The following is a 20,329-nucleotide window of genomic DNA, read 5'->3' as shown; positions in this document are numbered from 1 at the left end:
GAGGAGCACCCGGCCCCCAGCGCAGCAGGAGCCGGAAGGGCCGTGCGGCGCGAGCGAGCGGCGCGGCAGCACAGTCCCCGCGTGGCGCAGCGCAGCGGGGACGCTGGGATCGCCCGGATCTCCCTTCACGGCGCCCCGCGCCCCGGCGCCCTCGGCCGCTTCTTCTTCCTTCACGTCGCCCCGGCGGGAGCGGCGCCCGAGTCGGGTGCGACATGTCCGGGGCCGGGTAGCCGCGCCGCCCGCCGGCCAGCCAACCCGCCTTCCGAGCCACCCGCCCGCGGGCCGGCCGGCGGGGGAGTCGCGGGGCAGGCAGGTAGGGGCTGGACCGGGCGGGGCGGCGGGCGGGGAAGGAAGGGAGGGAGCGCCGGCGGGGCGGGGGCTCTCCCCCAGCTGTTCTCCGGCGCTGCACATCTGGTTCCGGTTCCTCTCTCCTGGGGAAGTGAAAGTGGAGGGGAGGGCGCAGCCCGGAGTTAGCTAGCAGTGCCCTGGCGCCCTGCACCCCTCCTGCGCCCGCGGGTCCTAGAGCTCGAGCACCCCTCCCTCCGCTCGGGTCACGCGGCGGCCGGCGCTGCTGCCGTCACGTCTCCGGCCGCCTGCGCGCCCGCTCCTCTCTGCCCTCCTGCTCCTTCCTCACCCTCCTCCCGCTCGGCGCGCCCTCATCCCCAACGCGAACTTCCCGCCGCCCGGCTTGTGGGCGTTGCGACCCGGAGTGGCGCCCCTGCCCCTTGCGTTCCCCAGGGAGAAAGGGCTGCCTTCTGCAGGACTCTTCCCTGGCTCGGTGAGGAGAGGCCCGGGTGCGGAGGTCCTGCCGATGGGGGCCACTCGCTCTTCTGCTGGTCTCAACCTCATGGCTCCCGCCTGCTGCCTTGGGCATAGGGCATAGGGCATAGGGCTCCCTCCCATTCGCCAGCACGGGACGAGGCATGGGGCTGTGTCCCAGAGCTAAATCAGGAGGCTGACGCTAACTCCTGGCCTCACCTCGCAGATGTAGAGACTAAATTAAGCTGGAGTTGGTGTGTGTATGTGTGTGAGGCCAGAGGCCAGGTTAAGGAGAGCCAGCTTGGCTACTGAGCTTCCTTTGCCCCCTTTTCTCTTGGCAAGGGTGGGAGGTTAGGTAGGATTGTACATCCTGGATCCAGGCTGAGCCTCCTCTGCCTTGCTCCGGGTCCTTTAGTCTAAGGTTCCAACTTGGAATGATGCTGTGTTGGCACCTTCAACGGTACCCCCCCCCCCCCAGCACACGCGCGCACACACACACTCACACACCCATAGGCTGGCTTCCGCTGAGCTGCAGCTTCCCCTCCACTGTTTCAGGAAGTCACCTCCCTTCCCCTCTGAAGCGGCCCCCACGCCTTCGGTCCTCAGCTGCAAGCCACCCACCAAGCTCTTTCCCAGCTTCTGCACCCTGGGGCACCCCGGGACCCTTGGGGCTCCTACTCCCTGGGGTTGGGCCATGAAGGCAGGTGAGAAGAGTTACTGAAGACCCGTTGTGGGCCTGTTTCTGTCTCTGGGCTCCATGGAGGAGGGCTTGGGGATTTCTGGGACTGTCTCCCACTCTGCTTTGGACTTAACTGGGGATACCTAAGGATCCTGGAGGTTGGAGGGCAGTGGTTTTTTTGTCAGATAGTGGAGCTAAGTTAGGAAAAAAGGACACTTGAGTCTGGCAAAAAGACGCTTGAAGTTTGGGTTTTGTGGAGTCCTCACAAAAACCTAGAAGTGGGCTCTTTAAGAACATTAGCTGGCTCATGAGGTTCTTAGATTGTCAACTAGAGTAGGAAGGCCAGAAACCCATAAAAAGACTGTAGTTGGCATGATGTCATGGCCAGAAGGAATGATGTCATTGCAGGCCATTACAGAAAAGACTGTGATCTCTGTTATGTTAGGGAGTGAAGTGGGGTGGAGTCTTTAAAAAGGACACAGAAACTATGATGTCAGAGCCCAGGTTAGCTGTGTGCGGTGGAGTGGAGTTTGGGTTCTTTGGGAAGAGGGCTGGTACCACCAAGAGGGAGGGTCCTGGTCTCTTTAAGGAGCTGTGGTGGGCTGTGAGGGCCTGGTGATGTCACAGGCGGGAGAGTTTAGGATTGGCTGACCACTGATCCTGCTTTTCCTTGAAAGGACTAGGAAGAGGAGGGAAGCAAGAGAGGGGACTCCCTGGTTGCCATGGCAACACCAGCCTTCCTTGCTTCATCTCTCCCCCACTTGACCATTCCAGATGCAGTGAGTGAGGGGGGGGCCATGGCGGAGGAGCGGCCCCCCCGGCTGGTGGATTACTTCGTGATAGCTGGGCTTGCAGGGAACGGAGCGCCCATCCCTGAGGAAACGTGGGTTCCTGAACCCAGTGGGCCCCTTCGCCCTCCCCGGCCAGCTGAGCCCATCACAGATGTGGCAGTCATCGCTAGGGCCCTGGGCGAGGAGGTGCCCCAGGGCTACACATGCATCCAGGCTTCTGCCGGGGGCCACCCCTTGGAACTCAGTGCTGGGCTCCTGGGTGGAACTCAACCAGTCATCTGCTACCGGAGGGGGCGTGACAGGCCCCCCCTCGTTGAGCTGGGGTGTGTGCACCTACCCATGCTGGCACCAAGGGTGGCTGGGAGGAGAACTGGGGTGAGGCAGGGAGAGGTAGGGGTATGGGATGAGGGATGTGCAATGGGAATGGGAAGGGAGTGGGCTACAGGCCAGGGAGAAGGGCCTGAAGTTGTGCGTACTTAGTTCTCACACAGATTTGGGTGCATATACTAGTGCTGCTACTTGCTAGCTATGTGACATTAGGCAGGTTATTGAGCCCCTCTGAGCCTTTTCCCTCATCTGTAAATTGGGGAAAATAATACCTCCTCATAGCGTGGTTGAGAAGATTAAGTGAGATAATCCATATAAGGGACTTAGGACAGAGTCAATAAATGGTAGCTTTTATTCTTAGTATTTATTAATGAGCTTGAGAACCATGGAAGGTTTGAGGAGTTGTTACTGATCAAGAAGTAGAGCCAAGGGCAGAAGAGGGGCACAGGATTTTGGAGGGCAGAGGTCAGCAAGAAGTGGGCCCTGGTGTTGGGGTTTGACTAGGCTGAGTAGGTAGGACTAGGTAGGCAGATCTAGCAGGACTGGGGTCTTGCTCCTCTGTATTGGACTTTTGACATCTCTTTCTGTTCTCTGTGCCAAGGGTGTTGTATGAGGGGAAGGAACGTCCCAAGCCTGGCTTCCAAGTGCTAGCTACGACACCCTACAGCCACTCAGCCAACCTGGCCCCTCCAGGCCCTGGGCACCCCCGCACCTACCTCACTTACCGGCGGGCAGCAGAGGGGGCAGGGTTGCATGCCCTGGGCATCACTGACCTCTGCCTGGTGCTGCCCAGCAAGGGCGAGGGAACGCCTCATACTTACTGCCGATTGCCCCGCAACCTCAACCCTGGCATGGTGAGTGGGGCCCCGAGCCAGAAGCTGAGACCTGCCCCATCTCTGTGTGACGGTGTGGACCCTGGGCACAAAGGGTATCCTAGGACCAAGGCGTCTAATGGCGGGGCGGGGCCCAGAGGCGTGACTCTCGTCTTGGGGGACTGGGATTAGTGGGAGTTATAAAGACAAAGACCACGTGGGGGTGGTGGAGAAAATGAACCCCAGAAACCTTTGTTAGCTGTGTGTCTGCTTGTCTCTTGCCATTTCTGGGGCAGTGGGGCCCAGCAGTGTACCTGTGCTACAAGGTGGGCCTGGCCAAGGCCAACACGCTGGTGTATGAGGCAGGTGAGTAGCCCCTCTGTCTCTCCAACCCCTTGACCCTCTGTGTCCCTCTGCCCTGGTGCCTCTTGGCTGGTACCTTCAGTGTCCACAGAACTCACTTCCCCTTTGCCGCTTGGCCCGTCTCTGGGATCCCCTGCTTCCTTCCCCTGGAGTCTGATTGACCCTACTCCTTTTGGGTACCCCCACTCTGCCGGGGGTGCAGAGCTGCTGGGCCGCTACCCAGAGGAGGACAATGAGGCGTTCCCGCTGCCCGAGTCAGTGCCCGTCTTCTGCCTGCCCATGGGGGCCACTATCGAGTGCTGGCCTGCCCAGACCAAGTACCCCGTGCCCGTCTTCTCCACCTTTGTGCTCACGGGTGCAGCTGGTGATAAGGTGGGTGTGCAGAGTGTGGTCAGGGGTCCGGGCTCCACAGGGCCCGCCTGACTGCCCCTCTGCCCCTGCCAGGTGTACGGTGCTGCCTTGCAGTTCTACGAGGCATTCCCGAGGACCAGGCTCTCAGAGCGGCAAGCGCGGGCCCTGGGCCTGCTGAGCGCCGTGGAGCGGGGCCGGGCACTGGGGGGCCGAGCTGTGCGCAGCCGCCGTGCCATCGCTGTGCTGTCCCGCTGGCCTGCCTTCCCTGCCTTCCGCGCCTTCCTCACCTTCCTCTACCGCTACTCCGTCTCAGGCCCCCACCGCCTGCCCCTGGAAGCGTGAGCACGAGACTTCCCCGGCACTGGGAAGGGTTATGAGGGGATCTCGGGAGGCCAGGAGAGATGGATGAGATTAGGCTGGAGCTGGGGGTGGGGGGACCTGGGTGGGCAGAGGAGTGGGGATGGGGCTGTAGTGTGTGGCTGGAGAGTTGGTCCACTGCAAAAGTGCCCCTGGCTGAGGGGCTGAGTGGGGCCTGAAATCCAGGCTACACTTGCTAGCTAAGTCCTGTCCAGGGGCTGTGCAGGCCCAGAGGGAATCTCTTTTCTGATTTGCATAAATGCTGTACATAATGGAGGCTCTGATGGCTGACACCATTCTCGAGGTGGATCTCAGGGAGGAGTAAGGTTCTTGTGGACAGGTAAAGGAGAAGAGCAAATGTGGCTGAATGAAGTAGACTGGGAGTCTGCCTCTGACTGGACCCCTCTCTCCCCCAGGCACATCTCCCACTTCATTCACAATGTCCCCTTCCCTTCCCCACAGAGACCCCGCATCCTGGTGCAGGTGAGAGCTGAGGCTGAGGCTGGGGCTGGATGGGAGGAGGAGAACTGCCAGGGGCTAGTCTTCACCATCCTGACTTGTGGCTCTTCTGTCTCCCAGATGTCTCCCTATGACAACCTGCTCCTCTGCCAGCCTGTATCCTCACCCCTGCCCCTCAGGTATGTGCCCAGGTTGGGGGGGCTTTGATGACCAAGGACATGGTAGGTGCCAGGCAGATGGGCACAGGTGTTGAGGTCTATGCAGGCTGGGCCCAGGTGGCGTCTGTGCCCAGTGACTAGGGAAAGGCCTCCTGCTGACTCTTCCCCCACCTTGGCATTGCCCGCAGTGGTGCCAGCTTCCTGCAGCTGCTGCAGAGCCTGGGCCCAGAGCTGGCTATCACGCTGCTGCTGGCTGTGCTCACGGAGCACAAACTGCTAGTCCACTCACTGCGGCCGGACCTGCTCACCAGCGTCTGCGAAGCCCTCGTCTCTGTGAGTGCTACCCTGCCCAGACTGCCTTGTCTAGAGTGTTCCTTCTGGTGCCCCGGTCCCTACCTAGATTCTCCTTACTTTTCTTTTCTTGGGGAGGGTTCCTCAGCCTTTTACCCTTGGGCACGACCTACAGGACATACAGCTTCCGTCAGGAGCTCTTCTTTGGAGCCCAACTCCCACAGCTTCTCTCAATAGGCACCACCCCCAGGGCCAAGGCCCCCTCTCCTGCTGCCCCTACGCCCTGCTCACTGGTGCTCACTCCCTGATGCTTTAGATGATCTTCCCGCTGCACTGGCAGTGCCCCTACATTCCGCTGTGCCCGCTAGTGCTGGCAGACGTGCTGAGCGCCCCCGTGCCCTTCATCGTGGGTATCCACTCCAGTTACTTCGATCTGCATGACCCGCCTGTGGATGTCATCTGTGTTGATCTTGATACCAACACACTCTTCCAGTAAGAGGGCTGGGTCTTGTCCAGGGGGTTTCGAGGTGGGGGGCAGGAGAGGGCTGGTGTATGCAGTGTACCTGCTCAAAAGGAGCCTCAGGCAAAACGTGGAGGAGGCTGGCGAGGAGCCCCATCACCCTTCCTTCCTTCTGTTTATCTCACAGCACTGAGGAAAAGAAGCCCCTCTCCCCTCGGATCCTGCCCCGCAGACCCTACAAGGTTCTGCTGACTACACTGACAAACCTATACCAGCAGCTGGATCAGAGTGAGGAGCGTGGGTGGCGGTGGGAGGCTGGAAACTGTCATTGACCTTGAACCTCCAGTTTGGGGAGGCCTGTGGGGAGCTGACCTTACCTGAGGAGGTTAGAGGAGTTAGGCTTTCATTTGGTGGAAGTGAGAGGAATTCAAATTCCAGTTTAAGCAAGACGGAAGCGAATGTCACGTTAATATTCCTGAATATGTCAGGGAGGTTGAGCTTGTCATTGGGGAGGCTTGAAACTGTTACCTGAAAGTAACTTTTTTTTTTTGTAAATTCTTTTTTTTTTTTTAATGAATTAACTTATTTATTTTTGGCTGCATCGGGTCTTCATTGCTGCGTGCGGGCTTTTTTCTAGTTGTGGCGAGCGGGGGCTACTCTTTGTTGTGGTGCATGGGCTTCTCATTGCGGTGGCTTCTCTTGTTGTGGAGCACGGGCTCTAGGCATGTGGGCTTCAGTAGTTGTGGCTCGCGGGCTCTAGAGCGCAGGCTCAGTAGTTGTGGCGCACAGGCTTAGTTGCTCCGTGGCATGTGGGATCTTCCTGGACTAGGGCTCGAACCCGTGTCCCCTGCATTGGCAGGTGGATTCTTAACCACTGCACCCCCAGGGAAGTCCCTGAAGGTAACTTTTTAGTTACTATTGGTACCAGGTCTGTTAGGACCTGCCGGTGGTGGGGTAGCAACAGTGACTTCTGTGTGAAGGGCAGGGTTGAGGCAAGCCCTACGGGTGCTGGCCCTGATTCTCAGGCTGCCCTGGTCCCCAGCATATACTGGACCCGAGGAGGAGGCCTCCCTGGAATTCCTGCTGACAGACTATGAGGCAGTGTGCGGCCGCCGGGCCCAGCTGGAGCGCGAGGTCCAGGGAGCCTTCCTCCGCTTCATGGCCTGCCTGCTCAAGGGCTACCGGGACTTCCTACGCCCGCTCACCCAGGCCCCCTCTGAGGGGTCTCGTGATGTCGACAACCTCTTCTTCCTGCAGGGTAAAGGGGCCCTGTCTCTGCTTGGGGCGGGGGTCACGGGAGGGGTGGCCAGGGGCTGGGCTCCATGGGGAAGCCCGGGGGGACGAGGAATCACACAGTTTCTTGTTCCTTCACTCAGCACACGTTTTTGTGGGCACCAGCTTTGAGCTGTATGCTCTTCTGGGCTTGGAGAGGGGATAAGGGTACAAAGATGAACCAGCTGTGGCCCTGCCCTCTGGGAAGCCTTGGGCTTGGTGGGGACACAGTGACGCCTGTGGTGAGCTGCCCCCATGGGCGAAACTCTCTTCCCTTGGAGACTCCCCAGTCTGAGGTCCTAGGTGCCAACAGATAAAAGGGAGGGATTCCGTGGGACTGTGGTGCTGGGGTAGCTGAGCTGCTCGGCTTGGCGTGTGGTGTAGTGGTGCCAGAGGGGCCAAAGAGGGGATGACTTTGATGGCCTTGGACGCCAAGTTGGCAGGGAGCCGAGAAAAGGGTTCGGAAGGGGGTGCCTGTGGTAGGGACCCCTGGTAACCTTCCTCTCTGCCCCATTCTCATCTGTCAGGCTTCCTCAAATCCCGAGAACGCTCCAGCCACAAGCTGTACTCCCAGCTGCTGCACACACAGATGTTCTCGCAGTTCATTGAGGAATGTTCTTTTGGCTCTGCTCGGCATGCTGCCCTGGAATTCTTTGACTCTTGTGTTGACAAGGTATTGGGCATTATCCCTTCTCTTCATGCCCTTTGCCCTCTGCTCTCCTCTTGGCAGTCTCTGTTATCCCAGGTATCAACACTCTACATCTCATCTGTGGCAGGGATGGTGCCCCTGGAGTTATACAGGGCACAGCCTATGCAGCATATGTGACCGGCCTCATAGACGTACTGTCTTCCCATTCCTCACTCCATCCCCCAGCTCTGTCTCCAGGGTCTTGGTGGAATCTGGACCCACTACCTCCTTCCCTGTGGCTATGCTTTCCTGCGAGATGCTCATTCTCTTACCATCCTGCTCCAGGTCCACCCAGAGCAGGAGAAGCCGGAGCCAACACCCTTGGTGGAGCTGGAGGAGCTGTCAGGAAGTGAGCTCACTGTCTTTATCACACCTCCCGAGGAGCCGCCGGCGCCAGAGGGCAGTGAATCTACCCCCCAGTACTGGTGAGAGCCTCTTGTCCCCTCACTTGTTGTGAGGCCCCATGGGCTGACTTAGTGCCGACTGCGCCTGATGTTGCCTCTCTCTGCCCCTCCAGCTACGATGGGTTCCCCGAACTACGGGCTGAGCTGTTTGAGTCTCCTCAAGAGCAACCCGGGGCTCTGCCTGTGCCAGGTCCATCCCGTAGTGCCCCCAGCAGTCCTGCCCCTCGCCGTACCAAACAGGTAACCCGCAGGTGGGCCCCCCAGAGGCATCTGGCTCAGGCCAAGGGCTGCTGCTTCAGTTTCTTCATCTGTAAAATGGGTATAATAGTATTTACCCCATAAGGTTGTTGGAAGGTTTCAGTTATGTCTGGCACATGAAATATTAGCTATTGTTACCACTGTCATCATTCTCATCTTCATTTTCTGAGCACTCTGGGAAACCAGGGCACCTGCCCGAGCTCAAGCTAGGCATCTCTGCTTGGGGATCCTGGGCTGTGTGTGCAGCATCTCTCCCGCCTTGTCAGTACACAGACCCTTCCTCAGGGAGGGTGCTGTTTCTCCCACACTATTTTAAGACCTGCCCTGCCCTGGCATTGTACTCACCCAGGTGTGTCCCCTGCCCTACCTAGGAGATGAAGATCGCACAGCGGATGGCACAGAAGTCAGCAGCTGTGCCTGAGCTCTGGGCCCGGTGCCTGCTGGGCCACTGCTATGGGCTGTGGTTCCTGTGTCTGCCTGCCTACGTGCGGTCGGCGCCCTCCAGGGTGCGGGCACTGCAAACGGCTTATCAGGTGCTGCGCCAGATGGAGAGCCGCAAGGTGGTGCTGCCCGACGAGGTGGGCACCTACGCCCAGTCCCAGGGGCTTGTGCAGGCATGGGAGCTGTGAGAGGGAAACTTGGTGACCGTGGAAAGCAGATGGGGAGCACGGGCACACGTTGAGAGCTCCATCACATTCACTGAATTAATGAGCATGTTCAGGGTGTAGCAGTAGAGACTGCAGGGTGGCAGGGTCAGCAGGAAGGGTAGGTGGCTCTGAGGCAAGCCCAGGAGCTGCCAGGGGCCAGTGAAGGCTGTGAGAATTGGGGAGGCTGGAGAAGGGTGCTTGCTGAGACTTGAGGATTTGGGTTGGGAGTGAGTCCGCTCTCATCCTGCACGTCTCCTGGCCCAGGTGTGTTACCGGGTGTTGATGCAGCTCTGCTCACACTATGGGCAGCCCGTGTTGTCCGTGCGGGTCATGCTGGACATGCGGCGGGCAGGCATCGTGCCCAACACCATCACCTACGGCTACTATAACAAGGTACCTAATTTGGAGTGAGGGGGGGATGGCAGCCTGTGCCGGGTAGGTGTGTGGGAAGGATGCTGCTCCCTGACACCTGCCGCTCTCCCCTCTCCTTGGAGATTGGGACCATACAATCCAACAAGGTCCTGTCACCATTGTCACCCATTGTGCTCCTCTAGTGCCTTAGCACCTACAGACGGTTTTCTCATACTTGGCCGCTTTGATCTTCACCCACAATACCCCTGACAAGGAGGTTGGGCGAGTACTGCTACCTCCCGATGATAGCTAATAGTGGGAGCCAATATGCCAGGCCCTGTTCCAAATACATTTTCCACATCAAATCATTTTTTTTTTTTTTTTCTTTTTGTGGTATGCGGGCCTCTCACTGTCACGGCCTCTCTTGTTGCGGAGCACAGCTCCAGACGCGCAGGCTCAGTGGCCATGGCTCAGGGGCCCAGCCGCTCCACAGCATGTGGGATCTTCCCAGACCGGGGCACGAACCTGCGTCCCCTGCATCGGCAGGCGGACTCTCAACCACTGCGCCACCAGGGAAGCCCACATCAAATCATTTTATCTTTACCACAGCCCCATGAAGTGGAATGATTATTGTCCCCATCTTACAGATGAGGCCATGAGGTTGCAGGGGCTTAGTAACTTGTCCGAGGTACCACAGTGAGTAAGTTAGGGAGTTAGGAGATGCACACAGGCACGCCGATGTTTCCTGAATTCAGGCCCTTAACCATGATACTAACCTATATTTCCTGTTTTTTAGATGAGGAAACTAATGACCCAAAAAATGAACCGATTTCTTCAAAGCCCATAGTTTATAAACAGCAGAGTCTGGATCCAGGTTGTCTCCACTGCTTCTGGCTTCCTCTAGAACCCCTCAGGGTGGCAGCTGCCAACTGTCTCTTCTGGGCTCTTGCTCCCGGCTGAGCCATTGGCAGGACAGTCCTAGGCAGGATGTCTGGAGGAGAAGGTGGTCCCTGGGGCTCCAGGTCAGGCAGTTGGCGTCAGGCTGAGGCCAGGGTATGGAAGTAGGCCATCTTCACGGGCACTGTGCTTGGCAGGCCGTGCTGGAAGGCAAGTGGCCGTCTGGTACACCGGGTGGGCGCCTGCGCTGGGCCAAGCTCCGGAACGTGGTCCTGGGGGCTGCTCAGTTCCGCCAGCCCTTGAGAGAACGGCGGCAGCGGTGGCAGCGTCAGAAGCAGGAGGAGGAGGCAGAGACGGCAGCACAAGAGGCAGGCGGCTCCCAGACAGGTGGGTAGGGGCTGGTGACACGGGCAGAGGGATAGGCGTGGAGAGCTAGGGCTGGCCTAGTGGCTGGCACTGGGCGTTCTCAGAGTGGATCAACTATACTTGCCTGGTAACAAAAGAGATGAAGTTCTGCCTGGGAGGAGCCCCATAAATCCAGGTCCACTTAAGGAGCTCTGTTTCGGAACTGGGGGCTGGGTTTCTAGCTGGCTGCCTTTCAATCCCCTCTCTATCTTTTACAGAGCCCTATCTGGAGCGCCCCTCCCCTACCCGCCCCCTTCAGCGCCAGACTACCTGGGCTGGGCGAAGCCTGAGGGACCCTGCCTCGCCTGCGGGGCGCCTGGTGAAGAGTGGCAGCCTGGGGAGTGCCCGAGGGGCACAGCCCACTGTGGAGGCTGCCGTGGCCCACAGTGAGTGCCCTCGTCCCACACCCCAACCCTCAGCCCCGTCAGCTTCCCTGACCACTTGCCAGTGAAAGCGGGGAAGGCCAGAGCCAGGAGGGACGGGTGGTGCTTTGTGGTGGGCACTGTAGGCGCTGAGGGAATCTTGCCTGGACTGTCACCATGGTGGGGGCTGTGGTGCCAGAGTCTGTACAGCCAGGAATTGTGTTTACTCAGTTCCTGGAGGAGGGACTGGCCTCCATCTTCCCTGAGTCTTTTCTGCCCTGTAGTGATAGAGGCCTTGGGGGTGCTGGAACCCCGGGGATCACCTGTGCCCTGGCACGATGGAAGCCTCTCAGACCTGAGCCTGACCGGGGAGGAGCCGGCACCTGGAGGCAGCCCAGGGGACGCAGGCTCAGCCCTGAGTACCCAGTCCACTGAAACCCTGCAAGGGCCAAGTGGGCGGGTGCCCAAGGCTGGCTGGCATCAGGATGAGGCCAGCACCCCCCGAAGAGGGCTGGGTGCCCGCCTCCAACAGCTGCTCACTCCTTCCCGCCGCTCCCCTGCCTCTCGTGTTCCTCCGCCTGAGCTGCCCTCTGACCTGCCTCCCCCAGCCCGCCGCAGCCCCATGGACAGCCTTCTGCGCCCACGGGAGCGCCCTGGATCCACTGCATCCGAGGTAGCCAGTGAGGGGAGGGTCCAGACACTTTAGCACCGGGAGGCCTGGGGAGGAGCTGCTAACCAGGAGTGCGCAGAGAGGGCCTTGAGGGGTGGCTGAAGCCAGCATCCTGGGTGAAGAGGAGCATGGGTGTGGCTAACTATGCTTTCTCATGTAATGGCAGAGCTCAGCCTCTCTGGGCAGTGAGTGGGACCTCTCAGAATCTTCTCTCAGCAGCGTGAGCCTTCGCCATTCCTCAGAGCGCCTCAGTGACACCCCTGGATCCTTGCAGCCACCTTCCCTGGAAGTGAGGATAATCCCTCCCACGCAGATGTGCTTGAACACACACATACACCACACCCATTCACTCTGTCAAAGGCAGGGGTTGGGGAGGAGGTGGGAGGAGCCTGGGCTGGGATGTGAAGATGAGAGGGGCTGGGGAAGGAGCACGGGCTCCAGAGCCTAGAGGCCAAAAGGGGCCTGCTTCCTGGGGTCTCCTTGCCTGCAGATCCTGCTGTCTAGCTGCTCCTTGTGCCGCGCCTGTGATTCCCTGGTGTATGATGAGGAGATCATGGCTGGCTGGGCACCTGATGACTCCAACCTCAACACAACCTGTCCCTTCTGCACCTGCCCCTTTGTGCCCCTACTCAGTGTCCAGACCTTTGATTCCCGACCAAGGTGCCCAAAGCAGGGCGAGTGCTGTGGGTGGGGCAGGGAGGTGGAGGTCCGAGGGCTGACCCTCCTGCTATCTCGCTGCAGTGCCCCCAGCCCCAAGTCTGCCTCTGCTGGTGCCAGTGGCAGCAAAGATGCTCCTGTCCCTGGGGGCCCAGGCCCTGTGCTCAGTGACCGCAGGCTCTGCCTTGCCCTGGATGAGCCCCAGCTCTGCAACGGACACGTGGGGGTAAGGGCTGGGCCAAAGGGGCACAAGCAGTGTGTGTGTGTGTGTGTGTGTGTGTGTGTGTGTGTGTGTGTGTGTGTGTGTGTGTGTGTGTGTGTGTGTGTGTTGCCCTGTGGGTGGCCCCAGTGGTGCTGGGGAGAGGTAGGCATTGAGGGCAAGGGACGTCCCAGAAGCTGTTGGACATGGTGGCCCAGTGGGAATTGTGGCTCTGAGGATGGGGCTGTGGTACATGCCCTCCATTGCCCTCCCACTTTGTGCCTGACAGGGTACGTCCCGGCGTGTCGAGAGTGGGGCATGGGCGTATCTGAGCCCCCTGGTGCTGCGTAAGGAACTGGAGTCGCTGGTAGAGAATGAGGGCAGTGAGGTACTGGCGTTGCCTGAGCTGCCTGCTGCTCACCCCATCATCTTCTGGAACCTTCTGTGGTATTTCCAGCGGCTACGCCTGCCCAGTATTCTGCCATGCCTGGTGCTGGCCTCCTGTGATGGCCCCCCACCTCCCCAGGTCAGTTCCCTGATATGGTCCCTGCTTCCTCATCTCCCAGCTCTGTTTCTCAGTCCTCTGTGTCTTCAGTGCTATAGAAAGAGCACAGGCTTTGGAGTTGGTTGTACCTGGTTTGACTCCCGGCCCTTTCACTTCACTACTCTGAGCTACAATTTCTCATCTGTAAAATGGCATAAGTGCCGCCCCCCCACCCCCACAGACAGGGCTGTTGTTAAGGCACCTAGTGTAGTGCCTGGTACCCAGACAATAATTGGTTAATGTTCATCTACTTATTGCTCTATTCACTGCACCAATGTTTATTGAGCACCTTTTAGGTTCCAGGCAGAGTTTTAGGCACTAGGGATGTAGCAGATTACAAAACAGAGTCCTTGCTCTCAATAGAGCTTGCATTCCCACGGGGAACAAGAGTTCCTTTCTCTCTTCTCTTTGGCTATGTCCTGTAATGTTCCTGTCTCTTGGAATAACGCCTGTCCATTTCCTGTCCCCTGCCTCCCACCCCATGAGCCTCTCTCCTTTATCTTGGCTCCCCGCAGGCCCCATCTCCTTGGATAATGCCTGATCCAGCATCTGTGCAGGTGCGGCTGCTGTGGGATGTCCTGACCCCTGACCCCAACAGCTGCCCACCTCTCTATGTGCTCTGGAGGGTCCACAGTAAGTCTGGTATTTGGCCTAGGATGGGAAGGGGAAGGTCCCAGACTTAGAGGGCTCAATAATCCTGGCTACCTTCTTTTTTTTCACCCAGGCCAGATCCCCCAGCGGGTGGTATGGCCAGGCCCAGTACCTGCATCCCTTAGTCTAGCATTGCTGGAGTCCGTGCTGCGCCATGTCGGTCTCAATGAGGTGCACAAGGCTATAGGGCTCCTGCTGGAAACTCTAGGGCCCCCTCCCACTGGCCTGCACCTGCAGAGGTATCGTGTTCCTATCTGAGAGGTCCCTGGTCTGTCCTGGGCTCCATACCCCCTTTATCTCACTTATACCCTTTTGCCTCCACTCCAGGGGCATCTACCGTGAGATCTTATTCCTGACATTGGCTGCTCTGGGCAAGGACCACGTGGACATAGGTGAGGGAGCAGGCAGGGGGCTGAGGAGTTTAGGGATCTGGGGCCAGGTGTGGAAGCTTGGAATCCTAATATACTGACCTACCTCCACCCTCTTTCCTAGTGGCCTTTGACAAGAAGTACAAGTCCGCCTTTAACAAGCTGGCCAGCAGCACGGGCAAGGAGGAACTGAGGCAGCGGCGGGCACAGATGCCCACCCCAAAGGCCATTGACTGCCGAAAATATTTTGGAGCACCTCTGGAATGCTAGGGACCCTTAAGCTTCCTTCTCCAGCCTGGGCTGAGGAGGTGAGGGAGAATGGATTCTAGAGATAACCTGCTTCCCTGTTGCTTTCATAGAGGAGTTGGGAATAGGCTGGGAAGCATGCCGAGCCGTAGGCTCTGAATGGGGGCAGCAGGAAGAGGGACCCACTGTTACCAAAAGTCACAATTCCCCTATCTCCAACCTGCCCTCTGTGCTCATGTTGATGTTGGAGGAGGCCTGGGGGGAGCTGGCACATCTCTGTTCCGCCTCATCCTATACCAGGAACTCCTCTCCAGGGTACCCACAGATCTGCACTGCCCTGGTCATTTTATAAGTTTTTGTTTTAAAAAACAACTAGAAAGATACACAGCTACTGAGCCTTTGCCCTGAATGGGAGGGAGGGATGTCATTCCCCACCAATGATGGTCCCGCTTCCCTAGAGTTGCCGAAGGAGCCCAAGGCTCTCCATGCTTTTCTACCTTAGTGTTTGTATTTTATTTTAAGTTATTTATTCTGGAGCCACAGCCCCCTTGCTTATGAGGTTCTTATGGACAGTGAGAAAGAGAAGGGAAATGGGCCCACGTGGTCCAGTGGTTTGTAGCTCCTTGAAAGTTAGGAGGTGGGAGCTAGAGGAGTCCCAGCCTCCCCTTAGGAAAAACTGGTGCCCCTCTGGTCCTGATCCTTTCTGTCCACTCCACCTTGGGGAATGCTTCACCCACCCAGGGCCCTGACTGTGCAATAAGGATTGTTCCTTGCGAAGTTTTGTTGGATGTAATATAGTAAAAGCTGCTTCTGTCTTTTTCCTTCTGCCTCCTGTTCTCTGAGTCTGGGATAATGGTGGGGGATACCTCACTTTTTCTCCTGGCTACACATCCTCCTTTCCACCTTTGCATCCCTTGCTGCCTTCAGGCACGCACTGCTTTCCCTGACCAGGTCTGGTTCTGGTCCCTTGGGGCACAGGGAGTTCTTGGAGCAGGAGAGGGGTGAATCCGGTGCTGGCTATGGTGGTGCCAGTCTGTGTGGTACTTCCGGCCCTCCCACACAATCACCCCCTTGTCCCTCATCTGTACCCCACACAAAGACTCCATTCTCTGGGGGCCCTGAGCTCATCTCTGCCTTCTTTCCTCTCCCCACAGCTTCCCCCTCCCAACTTCTCCAGTACCTCCACAGGGCAGCTCTCACGCATCCTGGGAGCCCTGGATCTCATTCTAGGCCTCCTTAGTTGCTCTAGTTGAAGGCAGTACTCTTCCAACCAGGGACTCAACCTGGGGACAGCACCAGGAAGACAGGGGCAAGGATTAAGGGGCTCACTGCGTGTGGGCGCCAGGCATCCAGGCATCATTTTTCTAATCCTTTTGGTCCACTCGGAGTTCTCCCTTTCTTTCCTATATAATGAAATAAACACAGGAAACACTCCTAACAGAGCTGCAAAATCAATTACCAAAGGGAATTAGCCAACAAAACAGAAATATCTTGGGGAAGGAGGGCAGGAGTGTCAATGGAGGAAATAACTTACATGAGCCTCTAGCGCAAATTCCTGGGGGTGGATATCGGTGGATGAAGAGAGCCATACTACTCCTGAATTCTGGGACCTTCAAGCCAGAGGATGCGTCCCCATCCTAACTTGAGCAGTGTCCTAAAGGAGCTGCAAAGGAGGGGCTTAGGGAATGCCATCTGTTTTTGCCAGGGACTAGGAGATGCCTTCTTCAGAGGGGAACCCTCATGTCACCCCAGGTTCTGATCAGACCTCACTCCCTAGAGTCAAACTTTCCCTGTATCATCCCCAACAACCTTCTGCAAAGTTGAGTGACTTCCTTCCTGAAAACATAAGTTTCTGTTGAGTGTAGCATGCCCAGCTGTGCACTGAACCATCTGGAATTATAGAGCGAATTTTGGGGCTCAGTCCCTACCTTAATAGAGCATACAGTCTTCCTGGTCTAGAATGCCCCAATGATGACTCTGCCTCCCAGCTTATGCTGCTCATTTTTCAACAGGCCTGTAGTCAGATGGGTGGAACTACAGAATTCTTTAACCGCAAGAGTACCTGCAGATTCCAATAGCAAAGTACTCACCACAGCATCTGACATCTCTGTCCTGTGGCTTAGGGAACTGTATGAGGGGCAGGATAAGTCCAAATTACCTGGCCCCATTTCTTTTCCCTGACTTTAGAGTGTGTAGGTTCAAGTATGACAAATTTTAATTAAATCTTGTCTCTGGCACTTACTAATTTTATTACATCAGACAAGTTACTTAACTGCTGTGCCTCAGTTTTTCCTCATCTGCAAATTGGGGAGGTTGTTCAAAGATTAATTATATAATCTACATAAAGTGCTAAACACACTCAATAAATGTTAGCCACAAAAAAAACGAACAGAGCCTGCATAGGGCAAAGTCACGTCCACTACACCAGTGGCCTTGCTTACCTGTCTGTCTTGGAGCTTGATCGCTCCAGATTGAAAGTTCCCCCTCCACGGCCTGATTTTAATTTTGCTGAAAGGCATTTTCTCAGGCCTCACTAGTATCTTCCTCAGGCTAGTATCTTCCACCACTGTGTTTCTCATATCCTTGCAGCCCTTGAAGAATGGCCCTTCAGACAGCAGAGAGTGCCCTGGACTGATAATGGACAAAGCAGCAGGTTAGGGAAAGAGGGCTGTACCTTCCATGAGGGCAGTGACTTTGTCCCATTTACTGTATATCCCCAGCGCATAGAAGAGTATCTAGTCACATAATAGGTCTTCTATCGTGTGTGAAATAACCGAGCCAGTGAAGGAATTAAAATGACATAATTTTCAGTGTGGTAAAAGACAGGTACTACAGGTAGAATACCAATCGAAGCTGAATTTTGAACTAAGAGGGTGAAATTGTTGGAAAAGTCAGGAAAATTCTCATAATAGTTAATGTTTACTGAGTACTTACTATGTGCTTAGCACTATCCTGAGCTTTTTTTAAAAAAAATATTTGTTTGCACCAGGTCTTAGTTGCAGCAGGCGGGCTCCTTAGTTGCAGCACATGGGCTCCTTAGTTGCGACTCGTGGGCTCCTTAGTTGTGGCATGCAAACTCTTAGTTGCAGCATGCACGTGGGATATAGTTCCCTGACCAGGGATCGAACCCAGGCCCCCTGCATTGGGAGCATGAGGTCTTACCCTGCGCCACCAGGGAAGTACCCCTCTGAACATCTAAAATGTATATTTTATAATCCTCACCATTACCCTATGAACTAGGTACTCATCAAGCATTCCCATTTTAAAGATAGGGAAAGTAGGGCATAGAAACTAGAGGTTAAGTAACTTGCACCCAAATCACACAACTGGTAAGAGATCCAAACCCAGACAGTTGGACTCCAGAGACCATGTTCTTGGAAAGAGAAGGTGTTTTATCCACTTTAGAATTGGGGCATGCCTCTGCATGTGTGTGTGTTCAGGGGCCCACCTGTATTTTTGTGGACATGTCCTTCATTAGTTTCATTTCTATTGCACAGCATGACTTCTAAATGATTCGAAAAAACACATTCTAGTGCTTCTGGAACCAGTTATTTCTGGGTTCAAACCACTGCTTAGTCACTAATTAGCTGTCTGACCTTTTCAAGTTCCTTAGCCTCTCTGAACCTTTTTTTTTTTTTTGCGGTACTCGGGCCTCTCACTAACGTGGCCTCTCCCGTTGCGGAGCACAGGCTCCGGACGCGCAGGCTCATTGGCCATGGCCCACGGGCCCAGCCGCTCCGCGGCATGTGGGATCCTCCCGGACCGGGGCACAAACCCGTGTCCCCTGCATCGGCAGGCGGACTCCCAGCCACTGCGCCACCAGGGAAGCCCCTGAACCTGTTTCTTGATCTACCTGGATTCAAATTTCAGCTCTGCCACTTACCATGTGTAACTTTGGGCAAGTCATTTGATTTGTACCTCATTTTCCTCATCTGTAAAATGGGGATAACAGCATCTACCCCACAGAGTTATGAGGAATAAATAAAATAACCCACGCATAGCTCTTAAAAGAATAAATAAGGATGCATATATAGCACAGTGCCTCAGTCTTTTTTCCCAAAACGTTAGCTATTATTATTCCTTCAACACACTGACTCTGATACTTGGTCCCTATCCTCAGATGCTCAAGAACAATACTTGTGGTAAGTGCTCGAGAAACGCTGAGAGTTTAGGTGGGCCTAACTGCTTTTGGGAAGTAGGGAGGCTAGCAGGAGTTGGGCCTTGAGTGGAGTCGGTGGAGTGGGAAGCTGTTTCCCTTACTGTGAACCTGACCAGACCAAGAGATCCCGAGAGGAGCTGCGAGGGCTCTGCACGGCGTAATTTCTCAGCAATCTGGCTAGCTGCCTTTTTTTCTCCTGTCGTGGTTCAGTCACGACAGGACCATGCTGGGATACAATGAAGACCAGGAAGCTCAAGGCCTTTGGCAGATGGAGACAGGCCACGCCCCAAATAGACTGCAAGGCCTGAGCGCCTCAAGCTACTTCTATCGTGAAATTTCTGGATTCTGTCGGGATGAAACACCATCCAACACAGAGCCCAGCGCCGTTCGCCAGTCTCCATCTTTAGAATTGGAAGAATGAGAACAGGCCAAAGGGGAATCCCGGTTTTGGGATACTGGGGTACGGCGGCTGCCTGGGGACCAAAACGTCTCTAAGGTAAAGTTGCAGCCTGAAGCGATTTTTTGACCCCCGACACTTAATGGGCTGCTGAAGACCCGGATGTGTCTGGGACTGGCCGAGGTACCCATTAACGCGCCCCCGCTAGACCATCCCCCTCCTCCGTTTACGATTGGGTCTTAGGTACGCCAATCATCACTTCTCCAGCCACTCACTCTTCAAGGGTGGGGTGTAGCCCCGGCATCCTGTCTCCTATTGGTGTAGCCGAGAAGAGGAGGGCGGGGAGGCCGGCTCAGGTCGCCCAATGGGCGTCGTGGCGTGTGGGGAAGGCGGAGTCGAGGCGCTTGGCAGCTGCCCAATCAGCGTCCTTGTTTGTGTGGTGCCGCCGCCGCCGGTGCAGCCGCCGCCGCCGCCGCTGCCCCCGTCTGTACCGCAGTGTCTGCTCCGCCCGCCCGCCCGGGTCCGGCCCGCCCCCCTCTCCCACCCCCGCCCCCGGTCCCGTCAGCGGGGTCCGGAACCTACTGTGCCGTAGCCTCTTCCTTTTTCGACGCCGCCGCCGCCGCCGCCTGGGGAGGCGAGCTAGCCGGGAGTTACACCGCCACCGCCAGGTGAGGAGCTTTGGCCTAGGCCAGCCTGGCCGCCCGCCCGCCCGGGGGCGGTGAGGAGCGAGGAAGGGAGGGAGGCTGGGAGGAGGCGGTGGTGGCGGAGGTGGGGGAAGGGAAAGGTGGAGGGGCGGGGGGAGGGGAAGCGCCCGCGAGCCGACGCCCGCCCGCGCGCCCCCGCCTTGCGTCCCCCTCCCCCCACCCCGGCACCGCGCGCCCCCGCCTCGCGCTCCCCCTTCACCTCATCCCCTCCCCCCGCTCCGCGCGCGCGCCCCGGTCTTTCACTTCGGCCTCGCGCGCCCCCAGCTCGTGTCCCTTCATTTCTTCTCCTTTTACTCTTTCTCCCCTCCCTCGCGCCCCGTTTCCCCCGCCTTCCCCGCTTTCACTCACTGCCTCAGGCCCGCCATGCTCCCCTCCTTCCTCTCTAGCGCGCCCCCCCTTAACTCTCTCCACCCCCAGTGGTGCCCTCAGGGTGCGGGGGCCGCTCCCTGCTCTCAGTCTTGTTTGTGTTTGCTGGCGGTTGGGACAAATGGGGGATCCTTAAGGGTGAAGGAAGCACGGGATGATTACCTTTCTTAAGGCGAAGGGATCTGGAACGCAGAACCTTACTCCTTTATTTCATCGTCCACCGTTCCCTCGTCCTCCCTTAGAAGGGAATTGTCTAAGCCTGTGTGGGTACTTGTCT

At 57.0% G+C, this 20,329-nt stretch overlaps 2 protein-coding genes and 1 long non-coding RNA gene across 13 annotated transcripts in view; 2 read left to right on the top strand and 1 right to left on the bottom strand.

Moving 5' to 3' along the window:
* Positions 1 to 174: 174 nt before the first annotated feature.
* On the top strand, positions 175 to 15,247 carry DENND4B (DENN domain containing 4B). Of its 7 annotated transcripts, none has more exons than XM_067727861.1 (29): positions 175 to 313; positions 1,315 to 1,463; positions 2,213 to 2,552; positions 3,158 to 3,410; positions 3,665 to 3,734; positions 3,934 to 4,103; positions 4,176 to 4,420; positions 4,856 to 4,922; positions 5,019 to 5,077; positions 5,245 to 5,389; positions 5,664 to 5,839; positions 5,995 to 6,095; positions 6,850 to 7,065; positions 7,607 to 7,752; positions 8,053 to 8,192; positions 8,285 to 8,411; positions 8,801 to 9,007; positions 9,341 to 9,469; positions 10,522 to 10,711; positions 10,948 to 11,115; positions 11,376 to 11,764; positions 11,928 to 12,050; positions 12,252 to 12,421; positions 12,503 to 12,644; positions 12,907 to 13,143; positions 13,677 to 13,794; positions 13,886 to 14,051; positions 14,140 to 14,204; positions 14,305 to 15,247. In XM_067727861.1, exons 2-29 carry the CDS (start codon positions 1,454 to 1,456, stop codon positions 14,448 to 14,450), a joined length of 4,515 nt encoding a protein of 1,504 aa, XP_067583962.1. In that variant the 5' UTR covers positions 175 to 313; positions 1,315 to 1,453; the 3' UTR covers positions 14,451 to 15,247. The 7 variants fall into 7 exon arrangements, with proteins under 7 accessions (XP_067583962.1, XP_067583960.1, XP_067583966.1 ...); XM_067727859.1 differs by having other exon boundaries at positions 11,376 to 11,767; XM_067727864.1 differs by lacking the exon at positions 175 to 313 and adding an exon at positions 644 to 778 and having other exon boundaries at positions 11,376 to 11,767.
* LOC137219407 (uncharacterized) lies at positions 10,696 to 19,719 on the bottom strand. Of its 3 annotated transcripts, XR_010941116.1 has the most exons (5): positions 19,258 to 19,471; positions 16,868 to 17,057; positions 15,961 to 16,089; positions 15,756 to 15,829; positions 10,696 to 10,814 (listed from the first exon to the last, which is right to left on the bottom strand). It is a non-coding gene; the product is annotated as an uncharacterized lncRNA (long non-coding RNA). The 3 variants fall into 3 exon arrangements; XR_010941115.1 differs by lacking the exons at positions 10,696 to 10,814; positions 19,258 to 19,471 and adding an exon at positions 19,565 to 19,719 and having other exon boundaries at positions 15,376 to 15,829; XR_010941114.1 differs by lacking the exon at positions 10,696 to 10,814 and having other exon boundaries at positions 15,376 to 15,829.
* The window catches only part of GATAD2B (GATA zinc finger domain containing 2B), an 82,539-nt gene continuing 81,687 nt past the window's right edge, over positions 19,478 to 20,329 (top strand). For 2 of the 3 annotated variants that reach the window (XM_067727882.1, XM_067727880.1), the window contains exon 1: positions 19,478 to 19,650. The gene's annotated coding sequence lies outside the window, so the exon portion shown is untranslated. The remainder of the gene's footprint in view (positions 19,651 to 20,329) is intronic. The other variant, XM_067727879.1, reaches the window with a different exon arrangement.

This window comes from Pseudorca crassidens, chromosome 2 (genome assembly GCF_039906515.1).
Source record: "Pseudorca crassidens isolate mPseCra1 chromosome 2, mPseCra1.hap1, whole genome shotgun sequence".
Lineage (NCBI taxonomy): Eukaryota > Metazoa > Chordata > Mammalia > Artiodactyla > Delphinidae > Pseudorca > Pseudorca crassidens.
Note: the sequence above shows the minus strand (reverse complement) of the source record. Positions and strands in the feature narration are given on the sequence as shown.

Excerpts from the sequence above, each read along its gene's own strand:
- DENND4B (XM_067727859.1), top strand. Across the intron at positions 5,840-5,994 it reads GATACCAACACACTCTTCCA|CACTGAGGAAAAGAAGCCCC; the intron begins GTAAGAGGGCTG and ends TTTATCTCACAG. Across the intron at positions 9,470-10,521 it reads CCTACGGCTACTATAACAAG|GCCGTGCTGGAAGGCAAGTG; the intron begins GTACCTAATTTG and ends TGTGCTTGGCAG.